Genomic DNA, 20,736 nt, shown 5'->3' with positions numbered 1-20,736 from the left:
CCCAGACTTACGTCTTTTCTTCATCTAGTTCCTCTAGCTTTATAAATAAGGTCATTAATAATAACTAAACATCTATTTTTCTTCTACAGAAATGTCTGCTTTCCAAAGCTGCGACTTTAAATATGGATCTTTCTATCCAGCCCTTAAAAGCATTTTCTAGCTCAACACCCTGAGATGGTGTTTGGGAACTTGGACTGACTGAAGGAGCTTTCTAGACATTTCCTTGATGGCAAAAACAAGCACAAATTCTTTCCATCTGCATCCCACTGAACCGAGAACGGTCTATTGTGTCCTCCACTGCTCTTGAGGAAAGCCTCCGTCTTTCCACTGCCCATGGAGGAAGCCAGGCTCTTGGCATAACCCAAAATTCGATGTCCAGAGGCTGGTGTGATACATCCTAATGGTTACAAAACCTGTGAAGCTCATGGTACTTAAAGACATGACCAAGGGGAAGTGCGGGGTGAACTGAGAGAGGCTGAGACACCGTAGTGGTACGGGGTTGCACGACCAAGCTCATCACAGCTATCAAACACCTCTTAAAAAAAATCAAACAGACTTAATATTACCAGCTTTTGGAAGAAGGGCCTGATCAGACAGCCTCTTAAACAGTACTGACGTCTGTCAAAGATAGAGAAGAGATGTGAAAAGGGACACGGAGAGAGCAGGAGGTGGACTGACCAGGGAGGGAAAGCATCAGGACATGGACACGGAGGGCAATGGAGAAAGTTCAGTCAGAAGAGAGAGCATGCAAGACGAGTACCTCTGACCTGTGGACTCTGGCTGAGTTATTTCTTAGTTATTCAACCAAATCGGAAGGAAAAAAAAGGACTAAAGGACGAGTGTTAGCTTGGAGACTTTTGACAGAGCGGAGGTCTGGCCTCCCTTCACCTGTAAAGCCTTTTCTAGGCAGGGCTGCAAGCTGGCACATCCGCTCTGGGGTTTGGTTCCATTTGCATCAGTGCTCTTTGTCAAGTTGGTTACTCTCAACTGCTTTTTTTTTTTATCTCTAATCTGTATTTCTCAAGCAAATGCATTGATATGTTTCTCTAAGGAGTTTTTAAGCATTACTCGAATGAGATGGCTCCATTATTTTATTACACTCTTGAATAGCAGTGGTGCTACTGCGCCAATAAATAAACCTGCTTGATAAATGGGACAGGTAACATCACTGTGGCATTACAAGGCTGTAATAAACCAAATAGTGAATCCAGTTATCAGCAACAGCGGTCATGACTCAGAAGATTTATGATGCCATCCAGCACTGCTGATCTTTGCAGTTGTCACTATTTGTGTAACACTGAGCTCTGCTATCCAAGAAGCTCCAGGTCTGATTACTATTATATTTTAATTTAAAGAACCTCCAAAGGAAAGGTCATTGTAAATCATGCAGCCATTAAAAAGGCTTCCATGGCTCCTTGCTCAGCCTAAAACAACACTATTTCCTTCATGCAAATTTTATAGCTGGACATGCTTTTGGGGGTAGAATGATCACCAGACGCGAGGCAGGGAGGGAAGGGAGGAGGGGATCGTGTGGAAGGCCAAGCAGGACTCAGAAAGATGTGGAAAGACTACCGACCAGCCATCTGTTTCTCCTTACTCCTTCTCTTTTTCTCCAGCCGGCGGAGCCTCTTCTCCTCCCGCCTCTTGGCTTCTTCCTCCTCCTGGTGCTGTCGACACTTGTGGAAATTCTCCACCACCACCCCCACGAACATGTTGAGGACGAAGAAGGCCACGATCAGCAGGAAGGAGATGAAGTAGAGGAGCATCCATGGGTTGTAGTTCATAACTGGCTGCAAAGTAAAGGAAAGCAGATGTCAAATGAACCTCAAACAAAAAAGGGAGTGAATTGATGCAGCCATCACATCTACAAATCCATGGGTGCCCCTCTGTGAGCTCTGCTATTCCTGAAAATTAGAGGCCCCTGAGACACTTCAACTGAATGCTCCCAAAACACAAAGCATGTTGTGAACAGAAGAACCATCTCTGTTCTGACAGTAGCATCCTTTGCAGCTATTTTATGTCTGTCACTGAAAAACTGTACTTACACAAAGAGCTTCCTCCCTGGAAGTGCTCAAAAAACATGTGGTTGTGGCATTTTGGGACAGGGTTTAGCAGGCACGGTGGGGTTGGGCTGACGGTTGGACTGAATGAACTGAGAGGTCTTTTCAAACCTTAATGATTCCATGATTCTTTTCTCCTGAAATGTCCAAAATGCTTAAAAAGCCAAACCATCACTCTTTGATAGGTGTGGTTCTCCTAACACCAGTTACACCAGCCATGCTGCAAAAGCTGTAGGGAAAAGGTTAGGTCCAAATCCAGACTTTTCACTTGACTCCTTTTCACGTCGCAGGAGTTGGATTAAATGCCTCCCTCGATCCCAACCTCATGACCCCATTTGACTGTGGAAGTCAGCAGCGCTTTGCAAAGCGAGACCCAAAACGGGTGACCTTTGACAACTCATTTGTCACAGGTCTGTTAGAGCACGTACCTGCTGGTCAACTCCCACAGCATCTAAGCCATCGTACATGATATCCACCCACCCGTCCTTGGAGGCCAGAACAAAGAGAGACATCAGGGCCTGGAAATACAGGGGGGAAAAAGTTAGACGTGGTTGCACTAAAGCTCTTTTACTCGTAACGTTTTACTCCTCGTTGCCCTTTCTCGTCTGAGGATTATCATTACCTGTCTGATAATGGGACACTTTGAAGCCAAAGGTTTCTCCTGACAGCAAAAACCTATCAATGTCAGTGCCTGGTTCAGCAATGAACACTAATTCAGAATCCACAAAGCTGAAGACAAAAGGCAGCTTCATTTCCACCCTTGAGGTCTCTGCTGCTCCCAACTAATTAGTCCTTACCATGCTGCTAAAATAAGGCTGTGTTGCAGAGATGGTTGAAAGTGTCCGGCTCTATTAGACAAGCCCTTCTGCAAGATATATTTGGTTTGTTATGTAGCAGTGAAGCAATTAAGTACTCCACAAAGCCACATGTGCTTGTTCTGCTCCGAAAAGAAGTGTATGCCTGCTTGGAAACACCACCTTTGGGATTTACAGAGACAGAATGCTGTGTATGTGAACTGAATATTTACTGCGACTGGTAGTGCCCTGTAAGAAAATCCCATGGGATGATAATGCACAGGTTTTATGTCAAGGAGGTAAAGGAGCAAAGAAGCAGATTACCATTCCATTAATACCTGGCCGAGATTATCAAAATTATACTTGTGCCGGACCCATTTGTAGCTCGCTTCTGCACAATCCGATTTATTTGTGATGTTTCTGGTATCCTCCCCCTGGCAGACAAAAAACTTCCCTTTGAAAAGCTGCAAAACACAAAGAAGAGAGAAAAGGTAAGGATTTCTCTGCAGGTGATGGGCATTTCTCCTGGGGTTCTCTGCACAGCCCACGCCGACCGGACAAGTTAAGGGAAATGGCCTCATTTGCGCTGGTTATTAAGTGCAAGCAGCCGGTACGATACGCACCTAATGAGCAGGCGCATGATTTCGCATCGTTTGGGACACCCACCTCGTGCATTAGGTTGTCTGGTTCAGTGATCCGAGACTGGCCTAAAGACCTTTGCTTCTGGGTCGCCAGCTGAAGCGTAGCCCCTGGCTAATAGCCCAGACCGGCTAATGGCTTTGTAGGACACACGGAATGACTCCGGCAACTCCAGCCCAGTTAACGATGCCGGCTTCAAGAGTCACCGACAAATTAAATGTAACGGGGGCTCTCTGTCAGCAGAGAAGAGGTGGCACTGGAGAGGCACGGCGATGGATTAAGCTTTGCTCTTAGAGGTCACAAGGGGACATGTCGGAGAGGAGCCAAGCTGCTGCGAGCGACGTTGGATTCTTGCTGAATCAAGGCTGCTGTCAGTCCAGCTCCGGTTTGTGACGCTGAATGCCGTTCTCCAGCCGTTATTAGGCTCTGCAGTCCGTGCAGGCGTTGCTGAAATTATTCCTTGTGCAGAGCTTAAGGAGCCAGGCCAGACTGGTGCTGGGTACCTGGATCCTGAGCTTATTTCCTTTTGTGTAAGCCAGGAGGGACACAGATCCTAAGGAGTCAGATCCTGATTTACACCTGCACGAGTAACATGAGCCTCCACACGCTTAATTCTCAACCTGGTGCTTCCTGCGCACAGAACAAAGAGTGGCAGGGGATGATTACTGCTTCAGACAGGGTGATTGATGCTGGCAGGATGGATGGTATCAAAGCCCGGGAGAGATCCAACAAATGTGGTTTTATTTGCTGACAGAAGCTATTGACATTACTGGTTTGGGGGGAAATGGCAGCCTGCTCTCCAGGCTCCTTAAAACACCACCTGGGCGTACAGAGAAAAGACGCTGATGGGCTTTGATCTGTTGTTCAAGACAAATATCAGCAGAAATAACAGCCAACAAGATAAACCCCCGCATTACTCCATGGGTTTCCTTCAGAAATCAACAGCAGAAGGATGTTCTCCAGGCATGCAAAATTAATCACCACACAACGCAGTCATAAAACTTCTGGATGCAAGAAGAGAAGCGTTCCCTGATCTTCCCATGGAGAAACACTATCCGTGGGTAAGGCAGGCTGGGGAGATACAGCCTTCACAGAGAGAAGTTTTAATTAAGCAGGAAAGTAAACAACTGTTTCTAATATACTGTCTATAAACACAACTTCTCCAGGAGCTGGACTGTAACGCCGCTCAGACGGGAGCAGTAACACAGCTACTGTCAGGGTTGGAAACACAAAACTCCATTTGCAAAAGTCCTGATCCCCATCAGTGCTTCGGGTTTGCACAGACCATAGAATTGATTGGTTGGAAAAGACCTTTGAAATCATCGAGTCCAACCATACCTGTCCACTACTAAACCACCCCTGAGCACCTCATCCACCCATCCCTCCAGGGATGGGGACTCCACCACCTCCCTGGGCAGCCGTTCCAGTGCCTGAAAACCATTTTGGTGAAGAAATTGTTCCTGATGTCCAAGCTGAACCTGCCCTGGTGCAACTGAAGGCCATTTCCTCTTGTCCTATCTCCCTCACTTGGGAGAAGACACCAACCCCCACCTCTACAACCTCCTTTCAGGCAATTGTAGACAGCGATGAGGTCTCCCCTCAGCCCCCTCTTCTCAAGGCGAAACAACCCCGGGTCCCTCAGCTGCCTCTCATTTTAGCACTTCTGAAAGTGAAAGAGCCAGTGTTTCCTACTGCACTTGTTTCATCTATTTATTCTGTCTTATTAATGACTTGCTAAAAGGAAACGCCATTAGAAACACCAACGCTTGGATTTTAAGAGCATTAAAACCCTCTAGTTTGATCCCCAGTTTATATTTACACAGGAGAACCAACTGTAACTTTGAGAGAACATCTTTTTATAGAAAATAGCTGCGGCCCTCATTTTACACCTAATTAGACATCAATATTAATGGAGAATTTTGCATCCTGAATACAGGATCAGCCTTGCTTGTGTCTACCACTTAAGCACATCAATAGTCATGACAATTTAATGTAAGGCTGCAAGTCACTGGGGAAAGCAATCACAATTAGCGGTGAGGAAATTCAAAGGGCACGCTGCAAGTTTTGTTGGTTGGCATAAATTTCCCCGTGCCTGAGTTTGATATTGTTTTATGGGATATGCTTAGTTTTATGGATCTGTTTAGTATAACGGATGGATGCTGTTGTGCTGTAACGTTAAGCCAATCTAGCTGCCAAGGTGGTTACGGATGGCATGAGTTTCCTCTCTGTTTACTCTCAATGCTGTATTTATTATTTAAACAGTATATTAGTATAAAATATTACATCAGATACCTCTCCAAAACAACACCAAACCGAGCCGCTTCCCAAAGCTGGTGGTGATGGATCAGATAAACTTCAGAAAGAAATAAGCATTATGTCAGAATATTTATATGAAACAATCGCTTCTGCTCAGGTAACGAGAAACCGATTGCATTGGGAACGGCCACTTCCCCACTGGGGGTTCCTGCGCTCCGGGGAGTGAGGCTATTGCCAGCAAAGCTGGCAGGAAGCAGACTCAGAAATTGCTATTTCTGCACCATTTCAGTTACACAAACTGTCAGAATCTGAGTAAATCTCCAGGTCGAGGTCCCTCTGGAGTTTACAAACCAACACTCTCAGGTTTGAGAGTTTCTATCTCCCCATTGGTTTATACCTAGAAGAACAGTGGAGGGGAGATGTTCCTATGTTATCTCCCAGATGGAACAGGAATGGGATTTAAGAGTTCCCCTGAGCAGAGTTTTTCTGGTGGTGCACGTCATGCCTCAAGCCCGACCCTCCCGTGGCGAGACCAGGGGAAGAAAGTGGATAAATCTATTGATCCACATCCTACTGCAGGCAGAAGTCCTTGTGTAGGGAAGGGATGAAGCCCATTCTGCGCCTTTGAGGGGGTCACCGTGACGGCTTTTGTGCACTCTGTACAACAGGGAAGCTTCAAGAAAGTTCAATGCATCAATAGTGCCACGTAGCCAAGATGTGGAAGTCAGGAATGAATGTGTCTTGAGAGCACTGGAAAGGCCATGATGTGCTGCTGGGGTGGGGGCGCCAAGAGCCACAGGAGCCCTTGGGGGTGAGTCATTCCAGGCTGTTAACGACAGCAAAGTTCCAGATTCAAAACTCAGTACGCATTTCTAAAGATGAAGAGAGGACCTTGACGGAACCAGAGAGGCAAAACCAGCCCCACTCACTGGCTCCAACCATTGCTCCTTCAGCTATGGCTAGGAACGCGCGTCGCTGGGCCGCTGTTGCTGGGTTGGAATTGTTAATGAGGTTTTAATTGGCTAACTAATAATAGGAACCGTGCTTCCTCCTCACTAGGAGCAAGAAGCATTCCCCAAGAAAGCCAAACGTCCCATTGGCTCAGTTCCATAACGGCTTATAGTGTGGCAGAGATACCCAGCTGTGGGGTGATCTGGGGCTTGTGATGCTTTCGGATCAGGTGCCAGGCTTGCAGGGGACTCACCTGAACTCCCAGGATCCCAAAGATTATGAAAAAGGCACAGCAGATGACCACAATGTTTCCAATGGGCTTCAGGGATGACATGAGAGTCTCCACCACCAGCTTCAGCCCTTGGGCTCGGCTAATGACTCTGTAGGGGCATTTAAGCACAAAAGCTACATTAGTCCTACCTCCTATCAAGAGAGACGTGGAGAAAACAGCATTAGGGAATATTTTTAGAATGGTAAATAACTCAAACATCACGATGGAAAATGCAGTGCTGGAACATTGACCTGTGAGATCATGGAGGTGTTTGAGGGAAAAAAGGGTCTCTGCCTACACATACAGCTTTGCATAAAGGAAGGACAGGGAGACTAGATATGAGAAGCCAGGCAGAAAAGTCACTGTAGAAGGATCTAGGAAAGGAAGATACATGTCCCATATTTTTCAAACTGGGAATGATGGTTTTAACCTAACCCACTACCTATTCTTGATCCATTTGATGATCAGCATCATCTGGTCACCATTCACTACATTCAAGCCTTGGCATTTTCCTTCTCCTATCTTTTGGTCCAAAGAACTCTCTAGGTTCCCAGCCTCGATCACACCTTCCCTGAGATTCAGCCTCTTGGTTTGGGCCATCCACAAACCACACCTTTACGCCTGCAGCGTGTCCAGGACTGCAAAGAGAGGGCCTCCCAGTGTCCATTCCTGTATACGTTTATACGAATTAAGCATTTCACTAGCGTTGTAAATCAATTTATACTGATGCCACAGAAACCACGGTTTCCCAAGGCAGAAATAACTGTCTGCTGTGCAAGAGGGAGAGAACTTCTGTGCTTCTGGGTTCTGGCTGGTGACTCCTTGGAACATTCGGCACTGAGAAGTGCCACAAACGTGCCCACCTCCCTTTTCCTGCCTGGTTCTCTCTTTTGCCATGGAGCCCTTTCCCACCTCTCCCGTTTCGCCCCATCCGGCTGCACCACCTGAAGCCCAGCTGGAGTTTTGCTGCCTGGAGAGAACCCAAGCTGTCCTCCTCTCTCCCTGTCCCAGGCTATGGTGCTCCCAGCAGAGGTCCCCATGGACACGTGCTGGACATACATGGCCTTAGCCAGAACCCCAGCCAAGCCTGACCAACCTCGTCCTGCTGCAGAGCAAACCACAGAGCTCAGCGTGCAGCCACCAGGTCTTTCAAAACCTGTTGGCTTTAAACAGTTTCCTGAGAACCTAGAAATTGTTTCCCTTTTTTTTTTGGTTAAATATTTACTCGAAATCAATCAATTATTATTTTAAAAGAGAAATAGACGGTGGTACTTGAATCTGTTCCCATACCAGTGAAACCCAAAAGGCAGATGCAGCTATTCCTCATGCTGGGCATCTCTCCCAGGTAGCTGTTGTAGCTCCTCGTTTCGACACTTTGGCTTTCCTGAGGTTCAGATCCGGGTTATTTTAGGGAATGAGTTGGCTCAGGGAGCAGAAGGTTACTCAAGGCTGAGAGGATGGTGTGCACCCCATGCAGCCCTGGGTAGGCTAAGGCTGAACTGCTCTTCTGGGTCCTCAGATGGCCCAGAGACCTACCCATCACCCTCACGCAGTCCAGAGTGAAATACTGCAACTGGGACACTGAGGCATGGGAGGATCTTCTCAGAGATACTCAAGCACCTCATTTCCAGTGATTTTGATGGAGATGAGGCACTTTGCTGCCTTTAGGGATCCCGAGTTAGGTATCCTGATCACTGTCACAGAGGATGGAGCCAAACTCAGGTCTTCTAAATTGAATACCAGTGGTCTAAACTACTGGAGCATCCTTAAATTTTGGGGGACAAGGAAGAAATTTAGTCTTCAGAGTCTAAAGTCAATAATTTTCTCGAACGCTTATTAAGAAAGCCTATTCTAGAAATAATACAGTGATTTCCCTTGTGAGATACTATTTGGTATCCAGCAGAGAGAGAAATACGAGGTTACTTGTCTGACTTTGCAAAGTCATGTGCGTTGAGGAAAGAAAAAAGGGCTGAGAAACTGCTGCATTTGGCTGCTTTCAGAGTTCTGATTAACCAGGGAATCCTCAGATGAGAATGCATGAAGGTAAAAAGCTGCCGCCAGTTTAGCTCTGTGTCAGTGCAGTTTCCAGCCCTGCAGGGAGAGAAGACTGAAAAGATTTTGAAAAATAATAGTTCTTACTAATAAAAACCTTCAGACATTGGAGATGCCTCAAACTACGGGCCCGATGCAGCATCGAGGCAAGTCTGCGCAAAGCCTCCTGCTGCTCTCCTGAGAGGCTGAGAACTCCCTACGAAGTCCCAATGACATCCTCAGCACTTCCAGATTATTAGTGTCAGCTCCAATATCTCAACACACACCGTCCCCGCTCCTCATCACTGTTGCCCAAGGTCCTGCTGGTCTCGGGCTTGTAAATCCATTTTATCTGACCCACCACTCCTGCAATTTATTGCTGAGGGATCCGGCTGATTTGGAGCCCTCTGGGCATGCCAGAGCTGTAAACTCGCTGAGGCTGCACTCAGGACAATTCCAGCCTGCATTAGGGCGTATGACAAATGGGGAAATTGAAATGAGACCTTTTTTTATTGTCATTTTTCAGTGAGAGGAAATGTTAATCCCTCGAGCTTCTCCCTGTTCTGCTGGTCTCAGCACTCCCAGTGCTGTTAAACCCCTGGTGTGAGACACTCGGAACCCAGTGCCAGCCCCACCCCAGCCGGATCACATCGACTCCTTTTAAGCCTGCTTGGCTGATCAGAGCTCTCGGAAGAAGCAGCGCTTGGATGAAGTAGCAGATCAATGTTAATGAAGACCTTCCTCCATGGATTAAAAAAAAATTAGCCAAGGTGATAATATGGTATCGAAGAGAGGCTGTGAAATTACTATTTTATACTGCAATGGTATCAAAAGTGAATAATTTATCCACCTGCTTTGGAAGTCAAAGCCCAGGCTCTGCAGAGCAAACCAGCACCGAGGTCCATCCACATTAATCCTGAATACATTTTCAGTTTTGATTGCTCTCGTATCTTAAGCTACAACACTCGATCCCAACAACAGCAGGTTGAACACATTAGGAAGGAATGTTATTGTATAAGCAATCCCTCTACTGGCTGAAACATCAGAGGGTCATGGAAATATCTTTAAATGTCACTCCTTCACAAATATGTTTTTGGAACTGTGCTCATAAAGCTGGGCTTGGATCCGCATGGATTCAATTTGAAGGCTGATAATCAATCATGCAATCAAAAGCCCACGATTGGCACACACATTTTTTTAATGCCTGTGTGAAAGACACGAGCACGCATGGGTTCGTGCGCCACGTAAAGCAACGGGGTTGCTTTCACAGGAGAAAATAAGAGACAGAACGAAGATCTTTTGCAAGAAGAACCCCTTCAGATCATCAGCCAGGAAAGCCGACGCAGAGATAATGAGGGCTGTCCTTCAGGAGCCATGGCTTGGATTCTCACCGAGGGCGCTCACCCTGCAGCCCTGTCCCCGAGTGCCCACGGAAAGCGAGGCCAGAAGGAGCCAGGTTAGCACCTCTGTAAGGGACAAAACATTCACTTTGGTCTCTGCCCTGTGTCTTTCTGGAAAGGAACAACATCGGCTCTGTCTCCACAGGGGACTTCACTAGGACATGGGGACTGGAGCGATGGTGAGCAAAGACCTCAGGTCACCTGTCCCAGCTGTCATCCCACGTTGACCCAGCTGAACATCCCAGGCAGATCCCCGAGCCACGCGGCACAGCCGGCAGCAAAGGCAGAGCGGGCAGCTGCGGGCAGTGGCGCTCAGGGCAGCCCAGATGTGCACCGCAGAGGCAGATGGGTTTCCACATGCGGAGATTTATGACTTACTGAAAAGCCCCTGGTTTGATGGCTGCGTTTTCATTTCCTACAAATCTAATTACAGGGGAATAGAACTGATTGTGACCATATTTAGGGAATGGGCTTTGCTGCTGTACACTTCCTTTGTAGTAGAAAGCAGCATGTTGGCTGAAAACATTCATGGGCTCTCTTGAGAAAACATATCAAATGCCAACAGGAGCGGAATAGCAATGGAAGAGCCCAATCCTGCACATGCTCCAGATGGCAGGTATTCCTCCAGCCTGCAGTTACTCAGTGGACCGTCCCCCTCAACCGCAAGCTACTTGTGCACATAGATGAACGCAGAGAAAGGCTCGAGCAAATGAAGAACCACGTCCTGGTCAGGCAGACCCACAGACCCACAAAGAAGCAGACAGGGCTTTTACTAGGTTAAGTAGTTAGGTGACTCTAGTAGAGCTCACTACAACCCAAGCCTCTTCCTCTAGACTTGATTTAACTACACACCTTCAAAAGAGAAACTTGCATTCCACAGTTCAGAGACAGGAAATCGATCCTCCTTTTAACCAGAGCTACTCAGACTATTTTGTAGGTTTTCTTAACACAGGTCAAAAATCAAACGAAACAGAAGAGCAGAGCAGATGTACCAAACCAGCTGCCTGGCAGAAACTGCCCCGAGAAACTACAGTTGACGTGGAGATGCCAGGAGACGCATGAGGAGAATAAAGTCTTAATTGGAGCCAGTAGGCAGACAGTCTAGTAGCATGGTCAGAGAGCTGAACCGCCCCGATGGCTCTATCTGTCCGGATACAAATGATTAAAAGCAGCTCACATCCCAAAGCTCGCCAGGCACAACATATAAACAGCTCGGTTTAACGGAACGCCTTTCGTAGCTGTGGAGAATATCTGAAAGATCTACGTATAGGCCTGGCTATTGTTATTTAGGCTTCGTATTCGCACAGGGGTAGTAAAACAACATCTTCTGTCAGAAAGCAGGGTCCTATTTTTCTGTCCTGAAAGAAAACCCTGACTCAAAGCGAACCTTTTATGAAGGAAGCAGCAGTAAGATATGACAGGAACACAAAGATGCTTTGAGCAGGAAGGTTTATTAGCTGCTGCATAACAAGAGCAGCAACAATGGTATTAAAGAGGGACTGCATTTAGCATGGAGAGAAACCTTCATGCCTTGGGGCACAGGACAAAACAGATGCCTGTTTGGAAATGGTTGGTTCTCGGGCAGGTTCTTGTCAGGAGGGCGCCAGCCCTGGGAGCATGGGATACCTCTGCTGCCAGAGACGGGGGACCAAGTTAACAGGACAATTGCTTTCATCTCATCTGGGCAATTTTCTAACTAAACGTCTCTGTAAAATTAATGGGGAACTGTGGGAAAAAAACCCAGCTTCTTTGCATTCTAGGTTAACCAACAGTTTAGTTTCTTCTTCCTTAAAAATGGTCTGCCACCTGCTACTCATTTCCCTCTTTGTTACCAAAGCCATTGACTGCCTGAAGGAAAAGGGGGGGAAGAAGCTGTTAAGCTGCAATTTACACAGAGCAAATGAGAGCACAAATAGCAGGGGATGTGTGTTTTAATGAGCAAAAGAGGCATTGATCAGTTTGCTACTGCACTTTCGGCCAGTCTCAAAACACAGCGAGCGCCCAGAGCTCCTTGCGGCTCTGCAAGACCTGCGGACACTCGTTGTCTGCAGAGCAGCAGGAGACTGGGCACAATGGTGGCGACAGACGCCGTGCCCTTGTCTCACCTGCTCCTTCTCTTGCACGAATGCTGCTGCTTGCAGGAGAGGCTCAACTTTCCCTTGGGCACACACACACCTTCCACTCTTTTAGGTCTTCCTCATCCTCTGCTTACCTTAAGGGCCGCAGCGTCCTCAGCAGTCTCAGAACTCTTAGCATCCCCAGGATTTTCGTGCCGCTGTCTGACACCATCGAGACCAGGATGTCGATGACGGAGATGAGAACCAGAACCCCATCCAACACGTTCCAGCTGCTTTTCAAGTAGGCTTTCTCCCCAAAACACAAGCCTAGTGCCACCACCTGCCCAGACACCAAGTTGCAACAAATGACTATGGCATTCAATGTTTCTTCCAGTTAGCAATCTGCTGAGAACGCATTATTTACAGATACGAGTCTGAGAGCCCATTTGCTTCCCAGTACAGGAGCCTAATTAGACAAATCAGCAAGTGTTGTATTGCAAGAACTGTAAAAATACCTCTGCAGAAACACCTCAGATTGTCCCTTACAGCTGATGTATTTTTAACGCAGCTAAAGCTACCCGCACAAAACTCTTCCTTTACTTCTAGCATAAAAGGTTTGACTGTAATTTATTCTTACAGACAGCTGGAATAAAGGTACAGAGTGGCTGACCCACAGCAATCATTTACAAGCTTTGCAAATAAAGAAACTAGAGAAACTTTCCAAAGAAAGAGCAATTGTTCTGTGAGATGATTATGAATTACACAAGAGAGATTTACAGCAATGGGTTTCTGAGCCTCCTGCCTCAAATCCAGCAAAGTGTTTCAATGTGCTTAAGTCCCCCCCTCCTCAGGAAAGCATATAGCTGCTTAGGTTGTTGAGGACAATTGGTTGCTGAAGACAATGGGACTTACATGCATGGTTGAAGTTAAGTATGTGCTCAAGAGCTTTGCTGAATAGGAAAGGATTGCTGAATTGAAGCATCCTATTGCTCATATAATGGTGTAAATCAAGAGCAACTTCTGTAAAATTGTTCTGATGTAAAACGTGCTCAGAATAAGGCACGCGGTGGGAATTTGAATACGACTCAAAAGAGGAACCTCACTCGTAGCTGGTAGACCTAGAGGTCTTGCCATTCCATCACAATAAAATACCATTAATATCATATAGGTACACTTATCCTCCAGCTTCATTTACCTTAACTGTCATCTCTGTCAGGAAGATAACTGTAAAGATGTAGTTGGAGAGCGTTAGGAAAATCCGTTCCTACAAGAAAAGAAAATGAGAGACAACATTTTAATTCCTGCCCTCTGCAGCTGTGATTCTCCCTGTGCATATCTGGGCGGTTGCTAACTCTTCTCCAGCTTCTGTGCTGAAACAACTCAGACAGTTTGCTCTCAAAGAGGGGAAAATCCAAATATTTAGAGCCTTCCGCCCTGGACGGTTCTGCACCGCCCGGGGCTGTGTCAGCACCATGGACAGGGGCGGCTGCCAGCACCTGCCCCAACGTCCCCAACGCCCCCAACGTCCCCAACGTCCCCAACGTCCCCAATGTCCCCAGCCCCGCATGAGGCAGAGATGGGGACATAGAATCAGAGCATCATTGCACAGTGCAAATACCACCCAGCTCCCAGTTCTCCAAGAAATTAAATGAATATTAGCGTGGCTGCGCCACAAGGCAAGTAGGACCCATGGGATGCTGAACCACAGCTGGCATGAGTTGTCACAGCTACACCAAAGGCAGTGAAGTTCTGGGGGGTTATGCTGGCAGAGACCTGCCCCCAGAAGGTTGATTCACTTGCCCAAAGCCACAGGCTAGACCTGGGCATGAAGCCCAATAGCCTCATCTCTGAAGTCCCCTGCGCTATCCACCAGCCCATGCAGTCCTCGCTGCCACCGCTCGGCAATAGCAGTGAGTGATTACAGATGAGACCATGGACTGGTTCCCTATCTGTAGGTTAGCAGCAACCTTCTTTTTAATGATGATCATTAAATAAATTACACTTTTCCCTAATCCCTGAACAAGCTCTGATTGCCTGTACTGAGAAATGGACAGCAAAAAGTGGAGATTGGAGGAAAGATGATGCGTGTGCGTGTATGCATGTGGGCATACAATTGAACCAGCCCCAGTTCTGCTAATAACAATTTGGGATTTATTCCTGCTGCTCCCCCCAGAGCAGTCCTGTAAGAGATGCAGAACTCTCGCTCAAAATGAGATGCAATTTAAACAAGACAAAATACCTTGGCAACTCTCTCGCTTGCCAGATCATGATTTACTGAAAGTGACTCAGGAACCACAGAGTAGCTTGTTTCCATACTGGGTCCATAATTAATTAGGTCCTAGACCTGCACTGTGATTGCACGAGCTGTGATAGGAAACATCTCCAGCCGTCAGCTGACTGCCACACAAAAGACAGCTGTAGAGGGGCAGGCAGTGTGTGGGAGAAAGAGGGTAGGGACCTGTTTGTGGAGCTGGAGATAAAACAGCAATAGCATGGAGGAGAGACAGAGAATATTACATTCCTCTCTGGCAAGCATGTGGCTATTTTGAAGGATAATCTCCCTGGCCCATGTTGCACACTCTGCAACGGGAAGCGCGTGTTGGCTAGCAACAACATCCCCTGTTCCGATAAGCCAAGTGAAACTGGGACAGGGAAAGAGAACTGGCTTGAAGCAGTTCGAAAATACACAGCTCGGGGAAGTAAAGTATAATTATTTTAAACAACTCAAGCTAAACTAACTCTCTTGGTTTCCAGATGAGAGCTCCATCAGCACAGGGAGAGTCTGCACCCTCCTGCTGGCTCCCTTTCTCCCTACCCACTGCTCAGGATCCCCTTCTCCTCACTGCTGCTCCCAGACTGGTCTCCAGCTCAGCTCCAGCCCTGGGTGACTCATTTTGGTTCCTCTGGTTATCACCTGATGCTGATGAACCTCACAGCTGCCCCTGCCTCTTTTCCTCTGCCCTCTCTCAATGGCCAGGGACACCACAGCTCATCCTCCTCTCATACACGAAGTGCTGAGTTTTTTTGCTGCTGCTCTTTGCTGTGGTCTCCTCTGACTCGGGCACATCGCCCCGTTCCCTTCACCTCCATGTCACTACAGTTCCTCTTGGAGCCAGCCTTGGTGAATGGTGACTCTCAGAGGACGTGGCAAGGGGCTCCAAAGAAGCATTTAGGATTTCAAGGGACGTTGCCCCATTTGGGGAACAGCAGTGTGATTTCCTCCTGCTAGAGCAGCTGATAGAAAGTCCTTTCTCTTCTTGCAGCTGCGAGTTGGTGCACTCCAACCAAAAAAACCCAAATGGATTTAGGGGAGGGGCCGCTGGGCAAACTATCACGCAAGGAGGATTACTAGGTACTAGGAAAAGCTTAAAATAGGCACGGAGCAGCCAAGACTCCAGTTTTAAGGTCTTACATTGAAGATCCACAAAAACGAACAGCCTGACACGCCTACATCAACAAAACAGGTTTCTATATGACTGCGATATGAGCAGTCTTTCCCAATACGTCAGCGAGAGCCCAGCGTACCTCTCAGCCCCAACCTGTGCTAAAGTAAAAGTGCAACAGGAATATCCTGTCCTTCCTGTTGATGGATGTTGGTGCTGGGAGGATCTGGTTTGAGGAATCCTTACGCAGTCTATTAAAACAAAGCGGTTGGGGGAAACTGCCATTGTCGTGCGCGCATCAATTCGGTTGTGTCACAACAAAGCTGATACACAAAGGGGAGAGAAGAGTATGAAATGAACAGCTTCCCCCATTCCCTTCACACCACACATACGTGCCCGTGGAGAACAGATGGAAGAAGCGAACATTGTGTTGAGACAGGAAAAGTGTTTGAAGGATCATCCGAGAAGGAAACTGAGACAGATGTCATGCTTATGTCATGTGTTAAAACCTTGATCGTACTTGCAGAAATGGGATATTCGCTACACTGCAGGCCACAAGCTCTGCTCTTGTACTTTAAAAGGACGCTGCGTAGGGAGCAGGAGAGCTGCTGTACCTGATTCAAAGGATACGCAAGGGCTGTTGGCAGTTTCCCATTTGAAAAAGAGAAAGAAAGGGCAGAGCAATGGGGTCCAACCCACGAGCGTTGGCCCCGCAAGGGGTGCAGGAGAAGGTCAACCTCAGAAACTCACAGCACTGTGAGGCTCGATTTTGGGTCGTTCCATGGCAATGGTAATGCAGTTCAGGAAAATGATCACCAAGACGATATGATCAAACATCTTGTGTGTGATGATTTTATTGCACATCAGACGGAATCTGCCAAGAAAGAAGACAAAAAAAAAAAAAGAAAAGAAAAAGAGGACGCACAGACCAGCTATTAATGCTCGCATGGTTGGGGAGAAACGCAGCAGTTCAATGCGTGGCAGGGGAATCGAGTGCTCCGTTTGCAAAGCAGATGAGCTACAATCTCCCAATCCCCTCCCTGGCAGAGCCTCACACTGCTGGCAGATCGGGGCAGGAATAGAAAGGGATCCGAGCTACAGAACTGGGCTATGGAATTTCAAGCCCTGGCAATGTTCATAGGGGCCTTTGGGTCACTCGGAAACTTCCACAACTCAGACACGCACCCAGGTTTGGATCCAACCCCCTACCTGGTCTGTAGTGCTCAGGTTTAGCTTAAATAAAGGAATAAAATACTCCCAGCAAGCCTGTAAGGGTTGAGCGCACACGGAACAAAGGGACAGAAGCTATTTATTGTGACAGATGGCTGTACACTGACCTGGGATTTATAATACCGTATTACATTTCCCAAAGTCTGTTTCTGAAAATCTCTCTAATCTTTGTATGAATGAACTCAAATGCTGCCCAGGGCCCACGGGCTCGACCACGGAGAACCCTCGAGCGTGGGTGCTTGTCCAGAGGAACATGCAGGAGAGTCCAGAGTCCAGATGGCCCTGGTGTGGTGGGCTTTGGGAAGGGCAGAGCTGGGGGCCTGCAGGTGAGGAGATGGTGTTTTCTGGGGGTTGCGGAGGCAAGGAGGAACGGAAGGGAGAGGACAGAGAAGTCCAGGCAGATTTAGGAGGTCGAGGAGGGTCCTTTGTTGTGTTCTAAGTATGCACTGCAGGCAAATTCAGGTTGATCTGCTTAATGCAGCACCTTTCCCCTTGCGTCAAACTCCCCGTGCTCCGTCAAGGGAAAAATTTGCAGAGCATTGGCATCACTGACAAAGCAAACGATGAACTTGATAGAGCTGTAGCCATGCTCTGGGCTTTGGGTCTCTACGGGAAGCTCCTATGCCAGGGCCATGCCCACCCCAGGACAGCTCTCGACAGCCGACAGCTGTCTTCTGTGTGACCCCAGTGTAACAGCGGAGAAGGAAGGAGAAGGCTTTGGGGAGATCTTAGAGCAGCTTCCAGCACTGAAAGGGGATCCAGGAAAGCTGGAGAGGGGCTCTGGATCAGGGAGGGCAGGGATTGGGATGAGGTGGAATGGTTGTCAGCTGAAAGTGGGGAGATTGAGATGAGATATCAGGGAGCAATGTTTTGCTGTGCGGGTGGGGAGGCCCTGGCCCAGGTTGCCCAGAGCAGCGGTGGTGCCCCATCCCTGGAGGGGTTCCAGGCCAGGCTGGATGGGGCTCGGAGCCCCTGATCCAGTGGGAGGTGTCCCTGCTCATGGCAGGGGTGGGACTGGATGGGCTGAGAGGTTCCTTCCAACCAAACCGTTCTATCATTCTATGACACACAGAGACCCCATCGGGGACATGTGGGCTGAGGAGGCACCATGAAGAGGGCACCCACACCCCGTACACCACCACTGCTCACGCGCAGCTGCCTTACCTTGAGTGAGGAGCAAAGATGTAGATGGACCAGGAGTCTCTCTCTTTGCAGCAGGCAGGGAGACGTGCCCGTACCCACGCCTTCATGCGGTCCCTTTTGTTCTAGGAGGGAAATGTACGGCAGAAATGTACGGGGAGGAAAACGCAGAGAGAACTGTTAAAACAATAAACCCCCAATGCTTCCAAGTGAAGGACTCGGGGCAGTTTTTCACTGAATACACATTTCCAAGAACTCAGTAAACCTGAAATGAAATGATCTTACCGAAAATGACCCCGCTGGGCAGGGGAAAGAGTTCTGGCAGCTCGGCGAGGGCTGTGCTGGCCCTACGAGCTCCCAGGGTTTGGTCTCGCTTCTTCCTCTGCACAATAACTGGAGCTGGCACACAGTTAGCCAAGAGGACAACCGTGGTAAACAAAATCCTGTTCCCAGAGAACTGATAAACCACTCTGATCAGCCCCAGTCTCTCCCGATACTCATCAGATGATTGCCTGAATCTTCTAAGGTTTTTGTTCTTTTTTTTTCTGTTGTTTGGTTGGGGTTTTTTTTAAGTACATATAATGCTTATGTCAGAGGTTATAAAGGGAGGAGAGGGATAGAGCCCCGCTTCTTGCTCAGCCAAGCCCTGTGTCCGTGGACCACTGGAAAACTGAAGAAATCATTTGGGGACCTGAGTTTTGGTCTGGGAATGCAACGCTGAGCATCTGCCTCTCATTCAGCATGAACAGATGAGATGGGAGATTATAAAGCCAGACGGGAACACTGTGGCCAGCCTGACCTTCTGCATGAACACGGGCCATCCGACTCCCGCAAATTAATTCCTACTTGAAACCACAGTGCATCCTCGGCCACACATACTTACGTTTCAGACCGTCTGCAAGGTCATTTAAGGCCAGGAGGGCAAACTGCAAAAGCCTTGGCCAACAGGTCAACTACAGACATGAAAAATTGGACACTGGGAAAGCCTCACACCCAGCTGCAACAGCCTCTGGAACAGATCTTGTTGCCTTCTCATCCTTGGGTCTCCAGGGCAGACTTTTGCTTAGGGATATGATTTAGTAGTGGACAGGTACGGTTGGACTTGAGGATCTCAAAGGTCTAATGATTCTGTTCTATGATTCTAAGGGGAGGTAAGGATCTTTAATCCAACTGGCATTGCAGAGCTAGCACCTTCACCATGGACAACCAGCAGAAACATCTTGCCCACCACATCACAGTTTCCCTCACCCTTCCAAATCGAAGCAGCAGAAGATAAATCCACAGACCGGCGTACGCAACGTCACACAGTGCTTTGCATTGACAGATAAATAAAAATGAATCCTTGCTCTTTCATTATCCTTATTTCTCTGCTACCACCTGGGCTTGGATGTGGAAACTTGGCTGCTCAGGCTCTTTGAAGCTTTCTTCTGCAGATGCTCAGAGCTGTGAGCACGCAGAGGGGTGTGAACCACAGCACAGGAATCGCCACTTGCACCCAGGAGCACCCAGACCCCAGGGCTGAGGCATATTTATTTATTTAATCCTGGAAACAGGGAGGGGGAACTCATTTGGAACCAAACTGTTCGCAAATGGAGGTACTCTGGGCTGTAAAAATGGGATTTGTTAGGGTAATTGAGTGGAATGGCAGAAGTGCTTTCTGTTCCTATATGCACTCAGCCAGGGGCCTCATTAGCGATGGGTAATAGCTGCTGTAGTGTCCGTTTTAATGAAAGCACTCGGCAACAACCCGAACCCTTCAGAAAACCACAACCACCTTGTACAAGTAACATAAAAAGTTTGAATAATAAAGAAGAAAGCTACATCTCTCTACCCCTCTCCTTCAGCTGTCCGTCCTTCCCTTCCCGTTCTACGTAAGCACAGACCACACCACAGCACACCATAGGTTTTGGCCACATCTTGGCTGCTTTCACCTCCTTTTTCCAACTCCAGGCAAAGAGGTGGAACGGCTCCCTTTTCTCTAACCCGTATTTAATAGAGCATGCGTCCTTGGGGTTGTGTTATCCCTCTGAGCAGCCTGGCTAGTTTAATTTTCCATAGATTTAACAAAGGCAAGTAAGTAAATGGATAAAACTCAGGTGTCTGCTCAAAGGTGCGGTGAGAAGAGCGACTGCAACCCCAGCCTCTGGACACGGAGCAATAGCTGCCACTCGGTCCAGTTGGTTTTGAGAGCTGGAAGGTTTCCAGAAGTGTCTTTTATTCAAAGCAGTTCTGGTATTTATCATGGGGATTTGTAGTGAATGGTAATGCGTCAGCAGCACAGAATGCTTCTTTATATCCCTTTTGTCCAATTTTAATGCCAAAGATATTTTGGGGTTTGGTTAATTGTTGCAGCTTGCAGTTCATGGGCTAAATCAGATAACAAAGACAAAAAGTGATCTTCCATCCTGCTTGTCTATTCACTGGATCAGGGTAAGGGTGAGCACCAGGGCCGGCTCAGCCAGGGCTGCAGCCAGGCTGCTCCGTACGGGGCCAAGAACATCCGCAGAGATCTGAAGTCAAAGGA

General features: G+C 47.8%; 1 protein-coding gene across 21 annotated transcripts in view; it reads right to left on the bottom strand.

Moving 5' to 3' along the window:
* The window catches only part of CACNA1G (calcium voltage-gated channel subunit alpha1 G), a 148,229-nt gene that overhangs the window by 33,601 nt on the left and 93,892 nt on the right, over positions 1-20,736 (bottom strand). For 14 of the 21 annotated variants that reach the window (XM_054083097.1, XM_054083079.1, XM_054083092.1 and 11 more), the window contains 8 exons: positions 18,237-18,337; positions 16,593-16,716; positions 13,655-13,723; positions 12,615-12,799; positions 6,954-7,080; positions 3,193-3,318; positions 2,489-2,578; positions 1,577-1,790 (listed from right to left, as the gene is read on the bottom strand). In XM_054083097.1, coding sequence (XP_053939072.1) covers positions 1,577-1,790; positions 2,489-2,578; positions 3,193-3,318; positions 6,954-7,080; positions 12,615-12,799; positions 13,655-13,723; positions 16,593-16,716; positions 18,237-18,337 — 1,036 coding nt within the window. The remainder of the gene's footprint in view (positions 1-1,576; positions 1,791-2,488; positions 2,579-3,192; positions 3,319-6,953; positions 7,081-12,614; positions 12,800-13,654; positions 13,724-16,592; positions 16,717-18,236; positions 18,338-20,736) is intronic. The other 7 variants (XM_054083080.1, XM_054083086.1, XM_054083083.1 and 4 more) reach the window with 1 other exon arrangement.

Source organism: Cuculus canorus, chromosome 18, assembly GCF_017976375.1.
Source record: "Cuculus canorus isolate bCucCan1 chromosome 18, bCucCan1.pri, whole genome shotgun sequence".
Classification (NCBI taxonomy): domain Eukaryota; kingdom Metazoa; phylum Chordata; class Aves; order Cuculiformes; family Cuculidae; genus Cuculus; species Cuculus canorus.
This window is presented reverse-complemented; position numbering and strand designations above follow the sequence as displayed.